This window comes from Schistocerca americana, chromosome 1 (assembly GCF_021461395.2).
Source record: "Schistocerca americana isolate TAMUIC-IGC-003095 chromosome 1, iqSchAmer2.1, whole genome shotgun sequence".
NCBI classification, from domain to species: Eukaryota; Metazoa; Arthropoda; class Insecta; order Orthoptera; family Acrididae; genus Schistocerca; species Schistocerca americana.
The window spans coordinates 876452701-876470849 of NC_060119.1; the positions used below are offsets into that span (position 1 = coordinate 876452701).

The window sequence follows — 18149 nt, forward strand, 5'->3', positions numbered from 1 at the left end:
CAAATTAATAAAACCCCAAAGCAACGGTGATCAGATGATTGCATTAGAGATATACAATGTGACAACATGCTGGATGAGGACGTGTATGATTTATAGTTCTTCAAAACAAGATCACTGCAAAGTCATATGTAGTCAACCACGTGCTACAAGCAAAGGTCATAAAAGCATTCAATTGTTGTTGTTGTTGTGGTCTTCAGTCCTGAGACTGGTTTGATGCAGCTCTCCATGCTACTCTATCCTGTGCAAGCTTCTTCATCTCCCAGTACCTACTGCAACCTACATCCTTCTGAATCTGCTTAGTGTATTGATCTCTTGGTCTCCCTCTACGATTTTTACCCTCCACGCTGCCCTCCAATGCTAAATTTGTGATCCCTTGATGCCTCAAAACATGTCCTACCAACAGATCTCTTCTTCTAGTCAAGTTGTGCCACAAACTTCTCTTCTCCCCAATCCTATTCAATACCTCCTCATTAGTTACGTGATCTACCCACCTTATCTTCAGCATTCTTCTGTAGCACCACATTTCGAAAGCTGCTATTCTCTTCTTGTCCAAACTATTTATTGTCCATGTTTCACTTCCATACATGGCTACACTCCATACACATACTTTCAGAAACGACTTCCACACACTTAAATCTATACTCGATGTTAACAAATTTCTCTTCTTCAGAAACGTTTTCCTTGCCATTGCCAGTCTACATTTTATATCCTCTCTACTTCGACCATCATCAGTTATTTTGCTCCCTAAATAGCAAAACTCCTTTACTACTTTAAGTGTCTCATTTCCTAATCTAATCTCCACAGCATCACCCGATTTAATTTGACTACATTCCATTATCCTCGTTTTGCTTTTGTTGATGTTCATCTTATATCCTCCTTTCAAGACACTGTCCATTCCGTTCAACTGCTCTTCCAAGTCCTTTGCTGTCTCTGACAGAATTACAATGTCATCGGCGAACCTCAAAGTTTTTACTTCTTCTCCATGAATTTTAATACCTACTCCGAAATTTTCTTTTGTTTCCTTTACTGCTTGCTCAATATACAGATTGAATAACATCGGGGAGAGGCTACAACCCTGTCTCACTCCTTTCCCAACCACTGCTTCCCTTTCATGCCCCTCGACTCTTATAACTGCCATCTGGTTTCTGTACAAATTGTAAATAGCCTTTCGCTCCCTGTATTTTACCCCTGCCACCTTCAGAATTTGAAAGAGAGTATTCCAGTTAACATTGTCAAAAGCTTTCTCGAAGTCTACAAATGCTAGAAACGTAGGTTTGCCGTTCCTTAATCTTTCTTCTAAGATAAGTCATAAGGTTAGTATTGCCTCACGTGTTCCAACATTTCTACGGAATCCAAACTGATCTTCCCCGAGGTCCGCTTCTACCAGTTTTTCCATTCGTCTGTAAAGAATTTGCGTTAGTATTTTGCAGCTGTGACTTACTAAACTTATAGTTCGATAATTTTCACATCTGTCAACACCTGCTTTCTTTGGGATTGGAATTATTATATTCTTCTTGAAGTCTGTGGGTATTTCGCCTGTCTCATACATCTTGCTCACCACATGGTAGAGTTTTGTCAGGACTCGCTCTCCCAAGGCCATCAGTAGTTCTAATGGAATGTTGTCTACTCCCGGGGCCTTGATTCGACTCAGGTCTTTCAGTGCTCTGTTCAACTCTTCACGCAGTATCTTATCTCCCATTTCATCTTCATCTACATCCTCTTCCATTTCCATAATATTGTCCTCAAGTACATCGCCCTTGTATAAACCCTCTATATACTCCTTCCACCTTTCTGCCTTCCCTTCTTTGCTTAGAACTGGGTTGCCATCTGAGCTCTTGATATTCATACAAGTGATTCTCTTCTCTCCAAAGGTCTCTTTAATTTTCCTGTAGGCAGTATCTACCTTACCCCTAGTGAGACAAGCCTCTACATCCTTACATTTGTCCTCTAGCCATCCCTGCTTAGCCATTTTGCACTTCCTGTGATCTCATTTTTGAGACGTTTGTATTCCTCTTTGCCTGCTTCATTTACTGCATTTTTATATTTTCTCCTTTCATCAATTAAATTCAATATTTCTTCTGTTACCCAAGGATTTCTATTAGCCCTCGTCTTTTTACCTACTTGATCCTCTGCTGCCTTCACTACTTCATCCCTCAGAGCTACCCATTCTTCTTCTACTGTATTTCTTTCCCCCATTCCTGTCAATTGTTCCCTTATGCTCTCCCTGAAACTCTCTACAACCTCTGGTTCTTTCAGTTTATCCAGGTCCCATCTCCTTAAATTGCCACCTTTTTGCAGTTTCTTCAGTTTCAATCTGCAGTTCATAACCAATAGATTGTGGTCAGAATCCACATCTGCCCCTGGAAATGTCTTACAATTTAAAACCTGGTTCCTAAATCTCTGTCTTACCATTATATAATCTATCTGATACCTTTTAGTATCTCCAGGGTTCTTCCAGGTATACAACCTTCTTTTATGATTCTTGAACCAAGTGTTAGCTATGATTAAGTTATGCTCTGTGCAAAATTCTAATAGACGGCTTCCTCTTTCATTTCTTAGCCCCAATCCATATTCACCTACTATGTTTCCTTCTCTCCCTTTTCCTACTGACAAATTCCAGTCACCCATGACTATTAAATTTTCGTCTCCCTTCACTACCTGAATAATTTCTTTTATCTCATCATACATTTCATCAATTTCTTCGTCATCTGCAGCATGAGTTGGCATATAAACTTGTACTACTGTAGTAGGCATGGGCTTTGTGTCTATCTTGGCCACAATAATGCGTTCACTATGCTGTTTGTAGTAGCTAACCTGCACTCCTATTTTTTTATTCATTATTAAACCTACTCCTGCATTACCCCTATTTGATTTTGTATTTATAACCCTGTATTCGCCTGACCAGAAGTCTTGTTCCTCCTGCCACTGAACTTCACTAATTCCCACTATATCTAACTTTAACCTATCCATTTCCCTTTTTAAATTTTCTAACCTACCTGCCCGATTAAGGGATCTGACATTCCACACTCCGATCTGTAGAATGCCAGTTTTCTTTCTCCTGATAACGACATCCTCTTGAGTAGTCCCCGCCCGGAGATCCGAATGGGGGACTATTTTACCTCCGGAATATTTTACCCAAGAGGACGCCATCATCATTTAATCATACAGTAAAGCTGCATGTCCTCGGGAAAAATTACGGCTGTAGTTTCCCCTTGCTTTCAGCCGTTAGCATTCAACTAGCACCTTATAACTGTGATATGAACACAATAGTGTTTGCATGGACATAATAAAAAAAAAAAGTTCAGAGAGCAACACATAACGGGATATGTCCGCCACAAATCTGCGAAACCTCACGGACACTTCTATCAGTTAATTACCAGTGTGTGCCGGAAAGCCTACTGCCAAACCTGCAGGAGGTGGAGGAAGTTATCAAAAGTATGACAGTATGATGCAAATTGCTGTGGACATCATTATCATTAACACAATGTCTGGCAGCACCCCTAAATTGGAAGAGTCAGACGGTCACAGGTGAGAGCAGTGGAAACGATTATAGTTTCACAATTTTTTACTTCTACCCCTTATCTCTTTATATTTTTCATAAGCAATAGTTATTTCTTAGAAGTAAGAATCAATTTTTGATTACCCAAACATTACAGTTATGCATTAACCCATAACACATTCGTTTCTCTTATATTCTGTAAGCTGGCTGCCTTGTGAGAAGTAAGCAGTGCCTGTCTCAGCAGCCAGTGCTCTATGAGGTAGTTGTGAGCTTTCATTCCCAGCATCCTCTGTAAAAGGGCCATCTAAAGTGTTGGAGGGTAAAGTATGGTTAAATTGGTCTTTTCTTAATTACAAATTATAATATATTTTTTGTTGTTAAACGTACAATGGTGAGTTGTTACTTTTACTCCTGCCATTGTTTATAATCACAGTTCAGATCGTTTTACAAGGCATAGAAGAAAATGTCTACAGTGCAAAATTGTTATTTATTTTCCTTAAAGTGTACTTTGTAAGATATACCAGTGGCATTGTTATGTGGTAATTGGGTACCACGGAAAAAAAATATCCTTTCCATTTGTAAGTGTTTAATGTGCTTCATAATTTTGTAATATGTAACAAGATATTTGTGTTGTAGATTGTTGTAATGGAAAGAATTAGCTGTAATGGAACAACAACTTTTAATCTTAGTTTCCTTATTTTATTATTTTTGCAGATAATGTTCACATTCTCAGCCAACCAGTGCATTGGTTCCCTGAAGTTGCTAAAAGAATGTGGCCTATATTTTATGAAGCTCATAGTATTTTAGCAAATGTGGACTCAGAGACCATGGAGTATTTCTGGGGTTTCTGCAGATGGACAGGAAAAGAAAAAGACCTTAAAGAATTGTATGAAGATTTCCAAAGTTATAATGATACAAGCACAGTGGAAGCCATATTATTTGTAACATCTGTTTTGGAACGTTCATTGGGAAATGTAATGGCAGATAAGTTTTCCTTGCTAACTACTGTAACTATTTAGTTTGAGTCTTGATGTTTCATGTTCAGTACAGTCCAAATATTCATTGCCAAGTGTTCATATAGCAATTTCACTGACAGAATTAGTTTTAAAACTGGCAGATAAAAGATGATCTTTATAGGTGGATGTTAGATGATAAATAGATATAGATCTTGTTCTTTCAGAAGCTATTATAGGAATACATTGAGTACATTGGTGGAGGTAGAATGAGTATCCCTGATGCTTGCAGTTAACTCTGTTGTTTCCACCCATTTCTCTTTCAGCTGTCAATTTTTGTGAAGGCATCCTTCAGGTTCCTTCACTTTTAATGCCATCAAACTATCTCTGGTTGCTGTCTCATTTTCATTTGTAACGATCACTTTTAGATATGCATATTCAATATTCGTAGCCACATATTCAATATAGTCTCTACACTGCACATCCTGTCTCCTAAATGCAATTTTCTTCCTTTCTTCATTACATTTTCCTCAAACTATGCTCTTCGCCATCAATCTTCACTCTGCTAGTGTTCAAAAGTCACCAAGCAAGCATAAGTATGTCAGAAAAATGAGGGCCCAAGAGGACACTTCATTTATATCCCTCCTGCTGCACCCTGAATCTCAGTAAACACTTCATCCTTGGATTAGTTTTCTTACCAGTAGCATTTACAAGTTACCAGTCTTACATTGTATATGGGGAAGGATGGCAGCCTTGCTGTATCCACTATCTATTGATAAGTGAGTGATAATGTGCTGCTGCTGTCACTCAACACGTCTATGTTCTCATCATTAATCATTAGCACCTTTATAGAGTTAGTTTTTCTTCTTTGTAACGTAAATTTTCTCACATTTTGTCAAAGCTTTTACATGTCAAAGATTACCAGTTTGTTTCAATTTATTTTGTACTGCTGGTTTCAAGTTATGTCTTAGTAGAAACTTTCACATGTTTAAATACTTTCCTAATTTTCAAATGCTCCTCCATTTGCTTCATTTTTGGTGCCCCTGTGAATGGTCTTGTTGTTCTTTCGTAGTTAAATCCTTCACATTGACCCCTTGTATTGATATCCTCCATCTTTGTCCTAGTCATTCTTTGTTAATCCATCATCCAGATTTGATTATGAATGTGACCTATCCTGGAAACTATGATCTTCATATCTCCACAGTTTCAAGTATTTCCCTGCCCATTCCATAATTTTGCTTGGAGCATCTCTAATGATCAGTAGATTCAGGTTTATGTTAACAGTAAATAAATGTCCTCAACATTAGATATGCTTCGACCCTAAATAACACCTTCGTCAATTTGGAGATTATAGCAGGCATGTTCTGTCACATGGTGATCTTACAGTGAACCAGCTGTATTTGTGGTGTAGGCCAACACTATCTATATGAAATTCACGGAAAGCTGTCTCATGGATTTCCCTGGTATTCGCTTCCATATGAGCCCAAAGCACAAATTTTCATTGCCTTAGGAACACTCACAGGCACTACTAATTTCTTCATAAAAGCTGGAAACTCTTGAAAAAATGCCTCACCTTAATATTATGTTCCATGGTTTAATAATTCCAGTCTGTAAAATGGGTAGTGAAGAGTGAAGATTTTAGAACCTTCAAAATGTGTTGCCGACTTCACTGCCAAACCAAAAATTGATGTTTGTTGTAACAGTGTACATATCAAAAATTTTGCAATAATGTTATCAACAGATGGACATGAACTGTTGCTTTAATTGACATAGCCTTCATTGGAGTTATGGAGACCTCAAACCGTCATTTGCCAGAATTTGTAGTTGCCTTGCAATATCTAATGCCCAGATACTTTAGTGGCAGGGAAACATCAACCTTGGAACACACAGACCTCGCAAAAATGGTTCAAATGGCTCTAAGTACTATGGGACTTAACATCTGAGGTCATCAGTCCCGTAGACTTAGATCTGCTTAAACCTAACTAACCTAAGGACATCACACACGTCCATGCCCGAGGTAGGATTTGAACCTGTGACCGTAGCAGCAGTGTGGTTCCGGACTGAAGCACCTAGAACCACTCGGCCACAGCAGCCAGCAAAGACTTCACAAAACTACCAGATTTCATGCCTGAAGAAGCCATCACTCAGAGAAGTTATTTTGAAAGACACGTTAGATCGTAGGGCTTTTGATGCTCTGGACTTGAGATCCTTTGCTGCCCAATCTTTATTTAGTATCTTGACAATGCTATATTGTTCCAACAGTAGCTGTTGAAAAAATATATTCCGTTAGTCGTTATCCACTCTACCAAACACTCTCTCAGAATTCTAGGTACACCAAGGAATTGGAAAATAATGTACCAGTACATCATTAGTTAGTGTGCTTATCATTACTGTATTTTTATTTTGATTAGTACTAGAGTCAGAAAATAAATGTATTTCATTTGGACCATGTTCTAACTGGGATGTCTCCAAGCTTCTGAGAAAATCCAGTAGAGTAGAGGCCACTTATTTGATTCCTTTAGGTCCTTCTGTTTCAACCCAAGTATAAAAAGCAATTCTTTCCTGTATCTGTGCTAAGGAATGAAGCATTATGCAGAAATTGTATAGCCAAACCAGTCTTTAATACATTACAATACTTCACATCTACAGAGATCTATGGTGTTTGCTGATTCTGTTGAATATAAAAATGTACTATAACCACTGTTGGTTTTTCTTGTTTCATTATTCCATAGAAGTTTTTTGCACAAAGATGATGTAACTTACCAAACAAAACCGTTAGTATGTTGATAGAGACACAAACAAACACAAACACACAAACAAAATTCAAGCTTTCGCAACCCACGGTTGCTTCATAAGGAAAGAGGGAAGGAGAGGGAAAGACGAAAGGATGTGGGTTTTAAGGGAGAGGGTAAGGAGTCATTCCAATCCCGGGAGCGGAAAGACTTACCTTAGGGGGAAAAAAGGACAGGTATACACTCTCTTGCGCGCGCGCGCCCACACACACACACACACACACACACACACACACACACACACACACACACACACACACACATCCATCCGCACATATACAGACACAAGCAGATCCTGCTTGTATCTGTTCTGTGCGGATGGATGTGTGTGTGTGTGTGTGTGTGTGTGTGTGTGTGTGTGGGCGCGCGCGCGCAAGAGAGTGTATACCTGCACATATACAGACACAAGCAGATCCTGCTTGTATCTGTTCTGTGCGGATGGATGTGTGTGTGTGTGTGTGTGTGTGTGTGTGTGTGTGTGTGTGTGTGTCCCTTTTTCCCTCCAAGGTAAGTCTTTCCGCTCCCAGGATTGGAAGGACTCCTAACCCTCTCCCTTAAAACCCACATCCTTTCGTCTTTCCCTCTCCTTCCCTCTTTCCTGATGAAGCAACCGTGGGTTGTGAAAGCTTGAAATTTGTGTGTGTGTTTGTGTTTGTTATTGTTTCTATCAATGTACCAACGCTTTCATTTGGTACTTTATCAAAACAGTATTTCTCTTTTTTGCTTCTTTCTTGATATGCCTTCTCCCTGACAAAGTGGGTTCGAACTGAGCAATAATCAGTAGTTAATGTTGTTGTGTAAACCACTAATTTATTTCTGTTGCTAGTTCTGACAGCAAGTGTTTGCCTACAGTTTATGTTCTTTCTTTCTTTTTGATCGCAGAAGACTCTCTCGCATTATCCTTGGCAATAATGTCCTACGTTGTTAATCTCTCTTGAGAGCTCTCAGAAGCAAAGCACAGTTTGTGTCTATTGACTTTTGCTTTAAGTAGCTAGGAGCAAAAATGGAGTTTTGTAAAAACTCGTAGTTTTCAACACCCTTTAACAACAGCAGTTGTCGACCTTTGACAAAACTGTTTCAGCATATCATGCATGGTAACAAGCTTGGTTTGTAACTCCAAAAATCTAAATTTTGAACAACTGGGCGATTACCAACTTTTGAAAAATTGCTCCTCAGTTGTGTGTGTGGTGCTTTTGGTAACTGTTCTTTATGTTCTGATTCTAGTTTCACAGTAATTACAAACTCTACAACTGTCAAAAAGACATTATTGTCATAAGCCTGTATTTGAAAATTTTGTGATTAAACATTAACAGTTTTAATCTTAAATATCACTTTAACTTTCATAACAGAAAGTGAGTATGTTATTTCTTCGTAGGAAATATAGGATGTTTTGGCCTTATGGGTGTCAATTTTATGATTGGTTTGGTTACAAATTTTATTCTCACAAACATCTATTTTTCTCAAAACTTGGCATGTGTGCCTTTGACTCTTATGGTTCTCAGTGGCGGATTTCTATGTGAAGCAATTTTATAAACTATATCTGTATATCTAATCGTGTTATTTTTTCACCTGTACTGGTACTTCATGTTCCACACTGCACGAAGTCTATGCATTTTCTTATACATATTTGCTTAATTATATTTGATGCTGAAGTATGAACAGTTAATACAGTACTCATTTCACTTAAGAGCAATCACACACATGCAGAGTTACAGTTAACTGATAATAATCTACAGTTTTGTCTGATAAACTACTAACCTAGGTGTGTATACTACCTTACCATAATTAAATTATTTTCTCCACGCACTAACAAATTCTGTTGTCACTGTAAATATTTCCTTTAGTTCAGCAATATTTCAAATAAAATTAAATATAAGGTAAATGTTTTGCTTCCATCCAAGGTTGCTTTTTCAATCAGAACAAAAATAATTTTCAAATTTGGATTCTCCTTTCTGTGAAAAACATTTTACTAGTTTTATGACAGTAAGAAACATACATACAAACTTACTTACTGAAATGAAAGTAATAAAACTGAAGGTTGTTCAGTTGCCACATGACTAATATGTACTTTGCACCCCTCAGTTCTCCAGTAATTAATCACCACAGTTTTCTAAAATGCACAGTTTTGATGTTAAATAGCAATACTTTGCTCAATAGCATTTTATTTACAGGTTTACCTATTGAGAGGAAAAACAGTACCATTTCTACTGCGTGACCTTCTCGCAACATCAGAGTTGAAGTCAATTCTGGGTACTATTCCTGTAAGTAACATCTGTTTTGATTTGTCCTTCTGAAGTTACTTTATACATAAGACGCAGTTTTTCAGCAGTGATTCACTGGATCACAGTGCAATTTTTGTCTGTTTGTTTATTTCATAAAATGCCCATTTACACGAAAGAGAGGAAGAGCATAAGCAGAATGTGATGAAACTTTAACCAGGAATTGTGAAAGCAATCAGTACATACTCCACAACAGCTAATTGATACCCTTACAGAGAATTTCTGAAACAAGGAAGTGTAAAAGCTATACTGAATGTGAATCAGGGATGAATCTTTCAAGGAGTATTAAGAAAAGATTGCAGTTAATTGGTGTAGAAGGACAAATAGCAAGTTGACATTTGGCCTGTGTGTCCAGGAAAACTTAAAATGGCAAACACACATCAGTACAGTATAACTAATAGTAAGCTGAATTAAGTGTGGTACTCCTGAAGCATCCTTACATATTGCACAAGCCCAGAGACTGTTTGCACTGTTTACTGTGCACAGTTTCATAGTGTAATGTAATATGGTATCATATTCTGGGGAGACACCCCACATAGCTCACACATTCCCCTCAATCAGAAGAGAATTGAGAGATCAATGAATAGTGCAAAGCTAACTGACAGCTGCAAACCTCTCTTCTAAATCAATCATTTTACACCTTGTCAATCTGTAAAAATTAGAAATTTTAAGCTTGTAATAACTGACATTGTAAAATTCAGCAAAAACATGATTGTCCATGATCATGGTACAAGACAGAAAACAAAACTCCATGTTCAAGGATCATGTACCTTTGCCTTTAAAATTCACTATTTAACCAAGGCATTCAACTTTGCAACAGTCTGCCATAACAAATAAGAAATGTAAAGTGTCTGTCTTTGTTAAATAGCAATCTGAAAACCACCTTGCTTGATCATTTCTTTTACAGTGTATCTGAATGTTTTGTCCGTATGTGCACGAAGAAATGTGAAATTGATTGCAGAAATGATTTTTGTAAAAGAAGTAAACACTGATGTGAAATGGTATAAAAATGTTTTATGTTTATACCATCTGCAGCCATGTCAGTTGTGCGCTCTCTCTCTCTCTCTCTCTCTCTCTCTCTCTCTCTCTCTCTCTCTCTCTCTGTCTCATGTTTCACAAATTATTATGATGTCAACTCATGTCATCAACCACCACAGCATAATAACTTGTCCAATACCATAAAGCATGTTCTGTGCATCACCATGTGCATGACTGATTCAGAAGACAAATAATAAATACCATTTTTGGCAGTATTATGAAAAGGATATATAACTATTTGCCATATAATGGAGATGTTAAAACACAGACAGGCACAACAAAAAGACTGCACATATGCACACACACGACTGCTGTCTCTGGTTGCTCAGACTGGGCTGGCAGTCCTCTATTACCGTAACTGATGGGGTGCAATTACTGTTGCAACTGCCTAGCTAAGACTTGATCCTAAATGAAAAAAACAATTTTGGGGGGGGGGGGGGGGTCATCGAGACAAGACAGTCAATATCCAGCAGCTACTGGGAAACCACCTGCTCTTTCCAGCAGCTACTGGAGCTCTTAAGTTGTACAAGACTTACCTAGGCAAATGGGATTCTGCATGCATGAACTGAGTAGATTCCTAGCTGCTCATGGAAACAACTGCGTCCTCTGTCTACTAACCTAGACTGTTCCAGCACTGGACAAGTGCAGCTACTAAAGGCTATCTCTCAGGTAGCCTGTTGCACACAACCTGCAAATCACTTCCCCACTTTTGCACATGAGCTCAATACCAAGATAGTACAATAGTCGTATAAGCAGCATCCCACACGTCAACTGTTTGCCCACACCTACTTACTGCTGCCAGTGAGCACCCAGCTGCCTGCAGGCAGGCACTTGAGTTAGAACAGCCTCTCCTAACGGATAACATTCCCAGCCAAATGGGTGTATAATCATGGAGTAAAAACACGCAAAGAAATGAAGGCTTGGGTAGGTAATTCTTCAACCCAGCTCCTTTTTAAGTTGATACCCAAAAAAAAGATAATTCCATTTGCAAATTCTGTGTGTTCAGGAGGGCATCTTGAATGTTCTGAATCGTATCTGTTGGATATGCTTTTCGCAATGGTGGGAGGACACTGAGAGTCTGACAGATTTTGCCAGGGTGACTTCCCATTTTTTCAGTGCCTTTTGGGTAGTATAAAGTTTGGCATGATAAATGCTATACATGTTTCGTGTCTGGGAGTTAGGGGTAACGATATAGTGCACACAGCAGCCAAAGACACTTCTACGAACAGCACAGTGCAAATACCCAAACGGGCTGTAATCTCGCTGACAAGAAGAAAATTATGAGCTAGTGAGAAGAAGAGTGGTTGCAAATAATGAAAAACATCTGCAATGAGCTGCAACCATTAAAGCCCAACATTCAACAATGGTGTACATCCTCACATCCACGGAGATGAAACGATGATGATGCTAACCAGATTTGGAATAGGGCATTGCTCTGAGACCCATAACACCATTTTAGTAAAGATAACCCACGAATATGCACTGCTTGCAATTTTGTGGTGATCATCAGTTTTATGTATGACAATACAAAGTTTACTATTTAATGATAATATAGATGTTGCAAAAGTTGTAAAAGGTTAACTCGATCCTCCCTCCTAAGCTATTAGGGAAAGATTTTAATGTATAACAAACGGAGTGACTGGCTCATTAATTTTTGTCCAGCGATCAGCCAGTTAGGTTAATCTGTAATATTACTTTATCTTTCATTTCCTATTAGCCTTCTTTTAGCCCAGATTTCATTTGTTAGTATTAATAAATGTTTGAATATGCTATCTAACATAAATACTGAAGTGCAAAAGAAACTGGTATAGGCACGCCTATTCAAATACAGAGATATGTAAACAGACAGAATACGGTGCTGCAGTTGGCAACACCTACATAAGACAACAAGTGTCTGGCACAGTTGTTAGACCAGTTACTGCTGTTACAATTGCAGGTTATCAAGATTTAAGTGAGTCTGAATGTGGTGTTATAATCAGCACCCAAGTGATGGGATACAGCATATCCGAGGTAGCGATGAAGTGGGGATATTCCCTTATGACCATTTCATGACTATACCATAAATATCAGGAATCCAGTAAAACAACAAATCTCTGACATCACTGTGGCCGGAAAAAGATCCTGCAAGAACAGGACCAACAATGACTGAAGAGAATCGTTCAACGTGAGAGAAGTGTAACCCTTCCACAAATTGCTGCAGATTTCAATGCTGGTTCACCAACAAGTGCAAGCGTGTGAACCATTCAATGAAACATCATCGATACGGGCTTTCAGAGCCGAAGGCTCACTCATATACTGTTGATGACTGTACAACACAAAGCTTTACGCCTTGCCTGGACCCGTCAACACTGACATTGGACTGGAATGTTGCCTGGTCGGACAGGTCTTGTTTCAAATTGTATTGAGCAGCTAGATGTGTAGAGGTATGGAGACAACTTGATGAATCCGTGGACCCTGCATGTCAACAGCGCACTGTTCAAGCTGTTGGAGGCTCAGTAATGGTGTGGGGTGTGTGCAGTTGGAGTGATATGGGACCCCTGATACATCTAAATATGACTCTGACAGGTGACACATACGTCAGCATCCTGTCTGATCACCTGCATCCATTCACGTCCATTGTGCATTCCGACGGACTTGGGCAATTCCAGCAGAACAATGCGACACCTCATATGTCCAGTATTGCTACAGAGCGGCTCCTGGAACACTCCTCTGAGTTTAAACACTTCCGATGGCCACCAAACTCCCCAGACAGGAACATTACTGAGCTTATCTGGGACACCTTGCAAAGTGCTTTTCAGAAGAGATATCCACCCATCAGTACTCTTACAGGATTCATGGCGTCAGTTCCCTCCAGCACTATTTCAGACATTAGTTGAGTCCATGCCACATTGTGTTGCATTACTTCTGTGTGCTCACAGAGGCCCTACACAATATTAGGCAGGTGTACCAGTTTCTTTGTCTCTTCAGTGTAAAATACCAAGATTTTAAATAATGTTTATTAATTTGATTTGTTGAGCAACCTGTGTTGTTTGCTTGTTATAATTTTAACCTTTGTAATAGTGGTCTTCCTGTTTTATAAAGGTGTAAAGGAGAAGACTTATTTAAGTCTGTATCTACACTATGCGAATGACAGAGAAATGCATAACAGTGCTTTCATTTCCATAATACTGACATGGTTAGTGTAAGAAGCATTAATTTTATACTTTTCTCAATATTCTGTTATTTCCCGATTAGTGTGAGTGCAAATATGTGTGATCATTTCATCTGATATCAGCAACTGCGATGATTCAATTGGTGACATGTTCCGTTTCTCACGAGCTGCACTGATGAGACCAGGCAGGTGAGTGATGTTGCAGCTTCTGACTCTGAACCTAGATGTTGGATGAGTAGACCACTTGAATCGATTTTTACCTTGAAAATATGCAGTACTTGACAGCTGGCTATGTCTCTCTACTGAATCATCAAACGATGGATTATTTGAATCAGAAGAAATTTCTTGTTGAGTCACGATAGGCACAACAAAAAGATTCACACAGTTATAGCTTCCGGCCATTAAAGCCTTTGTCAGCAGTAGACACACGCACATGCGCGCACACACACACACAAATGCAACTAGCACACACGTCTGCAGTCTCAGAGAGATGAACCCACACTGTGAGCAGCAGCACCAATGCATGATGGGAGTGGCTACTGGGTGGGGGTAAGGAGGAGGCTGGGTCGGGGAGGGGGAGGGATTGTATGGTGGGAGTGGCGGACAGTGAAGTGTTGCAGTTTAGATGGTGGGCAGTAGAGAAGGTGCGGAGGGGGGAGGGGGAAGTAACGGAAAGGAGAGAAATAAAAAGAAGAAATTAAAAGACTGGGTGTGGCGGTGAAATGACAGTTGTGTAGTGCTGGAATGGGAACAGGGTGGGGGCTGGATGGGTAATGACAGTGACAAACTAAGGTTGAGGCCAGGAGGGTTACAGTAACATAGCATATATATTGAAGGGAAAGTTCCCATCAGCGCAATTCAGAAAAGCTGGTGTTAATGGGAAAGATCCAAATGGCACAGGCTTTGAAGCAGTCATTGAGATGAGGGATATCATGTTCGGCAGCGTGTTCAGCAACAGGGTGGTCCACTTGTTATTTGGCCCCAGTTTGTCGGTGGCCGTTCATGTGGACAGACTGCTTGTTGGTTGTCATGCCAACATAGAATGCAGCATAGTGGTTGCAGCTTATCTTGTAAATCACATGACTGGTTTCATAGGTAGCCCTGCCTTTGATGGGATAGGTGATGTTAGTGACCAGGCTGGAGTAGGTGGTTGCAGGAGGATGTATGGGACAGGTCTTGCATCTAGGTCTATTACAGGGGTATGAGCCATGAGGTAAGGGATTGGGAGCAGGATGGACAAGTATATTGTGTAGGTTCAGTGGACAGTGGAATACCACTGCAGGAGGGGTCGGAAGGATAGTGGGTAGGACATTTCTCATTTCAGGGCACAATGAGGGGTAATTGAAACCCTGGCAGAGAATGTAATTCAGTTGCTCCAGTCCTGGATGGTTCTGTGGCCAGACTGTGGGACTTTGGGAGGTGGTGGGAGACTGGAAATATAAGGCACAGGAGAATTGTTTTTGTACAAGGATGGGGGGATAATTACGGTCAGTGGAGGCTTCAGTGAGATCCTTGGTATATTTAGAGAGGGACTGCTCATCACTGCAGATGCGACAACTGCGGGTGGCTAGGCTGTACAGAAGGGTCTCCTTGGTATGGAAAGGGTGGCAGCTGTCGAAGTGGAGGTATTGCTGGTGGTTAGCAGGTTTGATGTGGACAGAGGTACTGATGTAGCCATCTCTGAGGTGGATGTCAACATCTAGGAAGGTGGCTTGTTGGGTTGAGTAGGACGAGGTGAAGCAGATGGGGGAGAAGTTGTTGAGGTTCTGGAGGAATGTGAATAAGGTGCCCTCACCTTCAATCCAGATAGCAAAGATGTCATCAATTAATCTGAACTAGGTGAAGGGTTTAGGATTCTGGGTTTTTAGGAAGGATTCCTCTAGGTAGCCCTTGAATAGTTTAGCATAGGGTGGTGCCATGTGGGTGCCCTTGGCCGTACCGCAGTTTTGTTTGTAGGTAATTCCTTCAAAGGAGAAGTAATAGTGGGTGAGGATATAGTTGGTCATGGAGACTGGAAGGAGGTTGTTGGCTTGGAATCCATAGGGTGCCTGGAAAGGTAGTGTTCGATAGCAGTAAGGCCATGAGCATTAGGAATGTTAGTGTACAGGGAGGTGGCATCAATAGTGACGAGCAGGGCACCATGTGGTAAAGGGACAGGAATTGTGGAGAGTCGGTCGAGGAAATGGTTGGTATCTTTTATATAGGAGGAGAGATTCCAGGTAATAGGTTGAAGGTGTTGGTCTACGAGAGCAGAAATTCTCTCAGTGGGGGCACAGTAACCGGCCACAATGGGGCATCCTGGGTGGTTGGGTTTATGGACTTTTGGAAGCATGTAGAAGGTGGGAGTGCGAAGAGTGGTAGGGGTAAGTAGAGAGATGGACTCTGGGGAGAAGTTCTGGGATGGGCCTAAGGATTTGAGTAGTCACTGGAGATCCTGCTGGATTACTGGAATGGGATCATTGTGGCATGGTTTGTAATTGGAAGTATATGACAGCTGACGGAGTCCTTCTGCCACGTAATCCTTGCAGTTCAAAACAACGGTGGTGGAGCCTTTGTCTGCAGGTAGGATTATAAAGTCGGGATCAGTTTTTAGATGGTGGACTGCGGTTCTTTCTGCGGATGTAAGGTTAGTTTGCACTTTGAGAGATTTGGGGAATGATGGTGAGGCAAGGTTCGAAGTTAAGAAATTTTGGAAAGTTAACAGGGGGTGGTTTGGAGGCAGTGGGGGTGGATCACGGTTGGATGGAGGAGTGAACAGAGTTAGGCAAGGTTCAATATTGGTCTTCGGTTGAGTCTGATTGGTCGGGTTGGTGGCAAAAAAGTGTTTCCACTGTAGGGACTGGGAGAAGGAGAGAAGGTCTTTAACTAGTCCTGCATGGTTGAATTTGGGAGTGGGGCAAAAGGTGAGGCCTTTGGAAAGGATTGGTATTTCTGTGGGACTAAGGCTTCTGAAGGAAAGGTTCATAACTGTGTTCCAGGTCTGTTTAGGTTCTGGGTTCTGTGTGGTGGTGGGAGGTAGCGGTGAGTGTAGTAGGTCTGCGAGACAGGGTTTGTCAGCTATGAGGGTCCCATGGGGGAGGTTGTTGTGGAAGTGGTGGACAGTGGTATTCCATGGCAGGAGTAGGAAGTGAGCAGGATGGAGAGCTTTTTGAGCTGGCATTGTGCATGTTGCTCAAGTTCCTGCAAGGCAAGAGTTTCAATGTGAGTTATGGGTTCCAGGAATTTGGGATTACATAGCAGGAGAATTTTGTGGATGGAGAGGATTGAACTTGGTTGATATGGTTTTGTAGGACTATGTTGGTGAGGACTAAGGATTAGTGGAATTTGAACAGATGGAGGTCATTATGGAAGGAGGGGTGGCAACCAGAGATGGGTAATTTGATGTTAAGGCCATTAGGGGGGATTTCATGAGCCAAGCAACAACGCAGGAACAGTATGTGGGAAATGGACCTGGTTAGGGATAAGGAAACTTTTCTGTATTGACGCAGATGGAAGGAGCAAGGATCGATGGTGGTGCAAAAAATGTGAAAAATTACCTAAGAAAGTAGAATTGTGTCGGAAAAATTACGCAAAAATACACCCAAATACGTGTGAAAAGTACGAAAAGGATGAAATGGATGCACCAGGGGGGAAAAAAGAGATAAATCTGAGGAAGACAACGATAGTGGAAGGCAAAAACTCGCTAAAATTGGCAAGAACTCACAAGGGTCAAAGTAGAGAATAACTCATCATTAATAAATATATGTAAAATACTGTGGGTAGCAGGTATGAGGGCGGATAAGCATAAAGAAGGGGGACGGCAGATGTGACTAGATGAGGTGGATTTAATGGATGCGAACAGGGATAGAACGAAGAAAGTGTGGGCGGTGAGGAGGGTTTCGTAGTTAGAAAGTTAAGATTGTGTGGCACCGGAAAAGTGCAAGAGATAACACACAAAAATACAGGAACTGACACAGGGAGCATGATCAGTTTGAAGGTATAGGCTTATTTATATCAGCGGGAGTAATGTGGGACATAAGATGCTGCACCAACAATCTGCGTGGTCTTGAGGCCGTCTGTTGGGCGTGGCTGAGACGGTTGATACAGTGTGGCTCATAAGCAGGGTGTGCAGTATGGTTCGTAAGGCAACAAGAGAAACACAGGAAAGAAAAGAAAGAAGAATGGACATCGAGTATAGCAATGCAAAAGAAAGTAGTTACAAAGGAAAACAGCACAGGGTTAGGATCGAAGAAAAACCGTCAGGCAAAAATCAAACAGTGGAAAATCCAGGATGGCATGTAACAATACCAGAGAAGGAAAGTTGCTACTTACCATATAGCGGAGATGCTGAGTTGCCATAGGCACAACAAAAAGATTCACACAGTTATAGCTTCCGGCCATTAAAGCCGTTGTCAGCAGTACACACACACACACACACACACACACACACAAAAACAC

At 40.6% G+C, this 18149-nt stretch overlaps 1 protein-coding gene across 2 annotated transcripts in view; it reads left to right on the top strand.

Moving 5' to 3' along the window:
• The window catches only part of LOC124614072 (endoplasmic reticulum membrane-associated RNA degradation protein-like), a 79083-nt gene that overhangs the window by 31528 nt on the left and 29406 nt on the right, over nt 1–18149 (top strand). For both annotated transcript variants that reach the window (XM_047142913.1, XM_047142915.1), the window contains exons 2-3: nt 4214–4473; nt 9416–9505. In XM_047142913.1, the coding sequence (XP_046998869.1) occupies nt 4214–4473; nt 9416–9505 (350 nt within the window). The remainder of the gene's footprint in view (nt 1–4213; nt 4474–9415; nt 9506–18149) is intronic.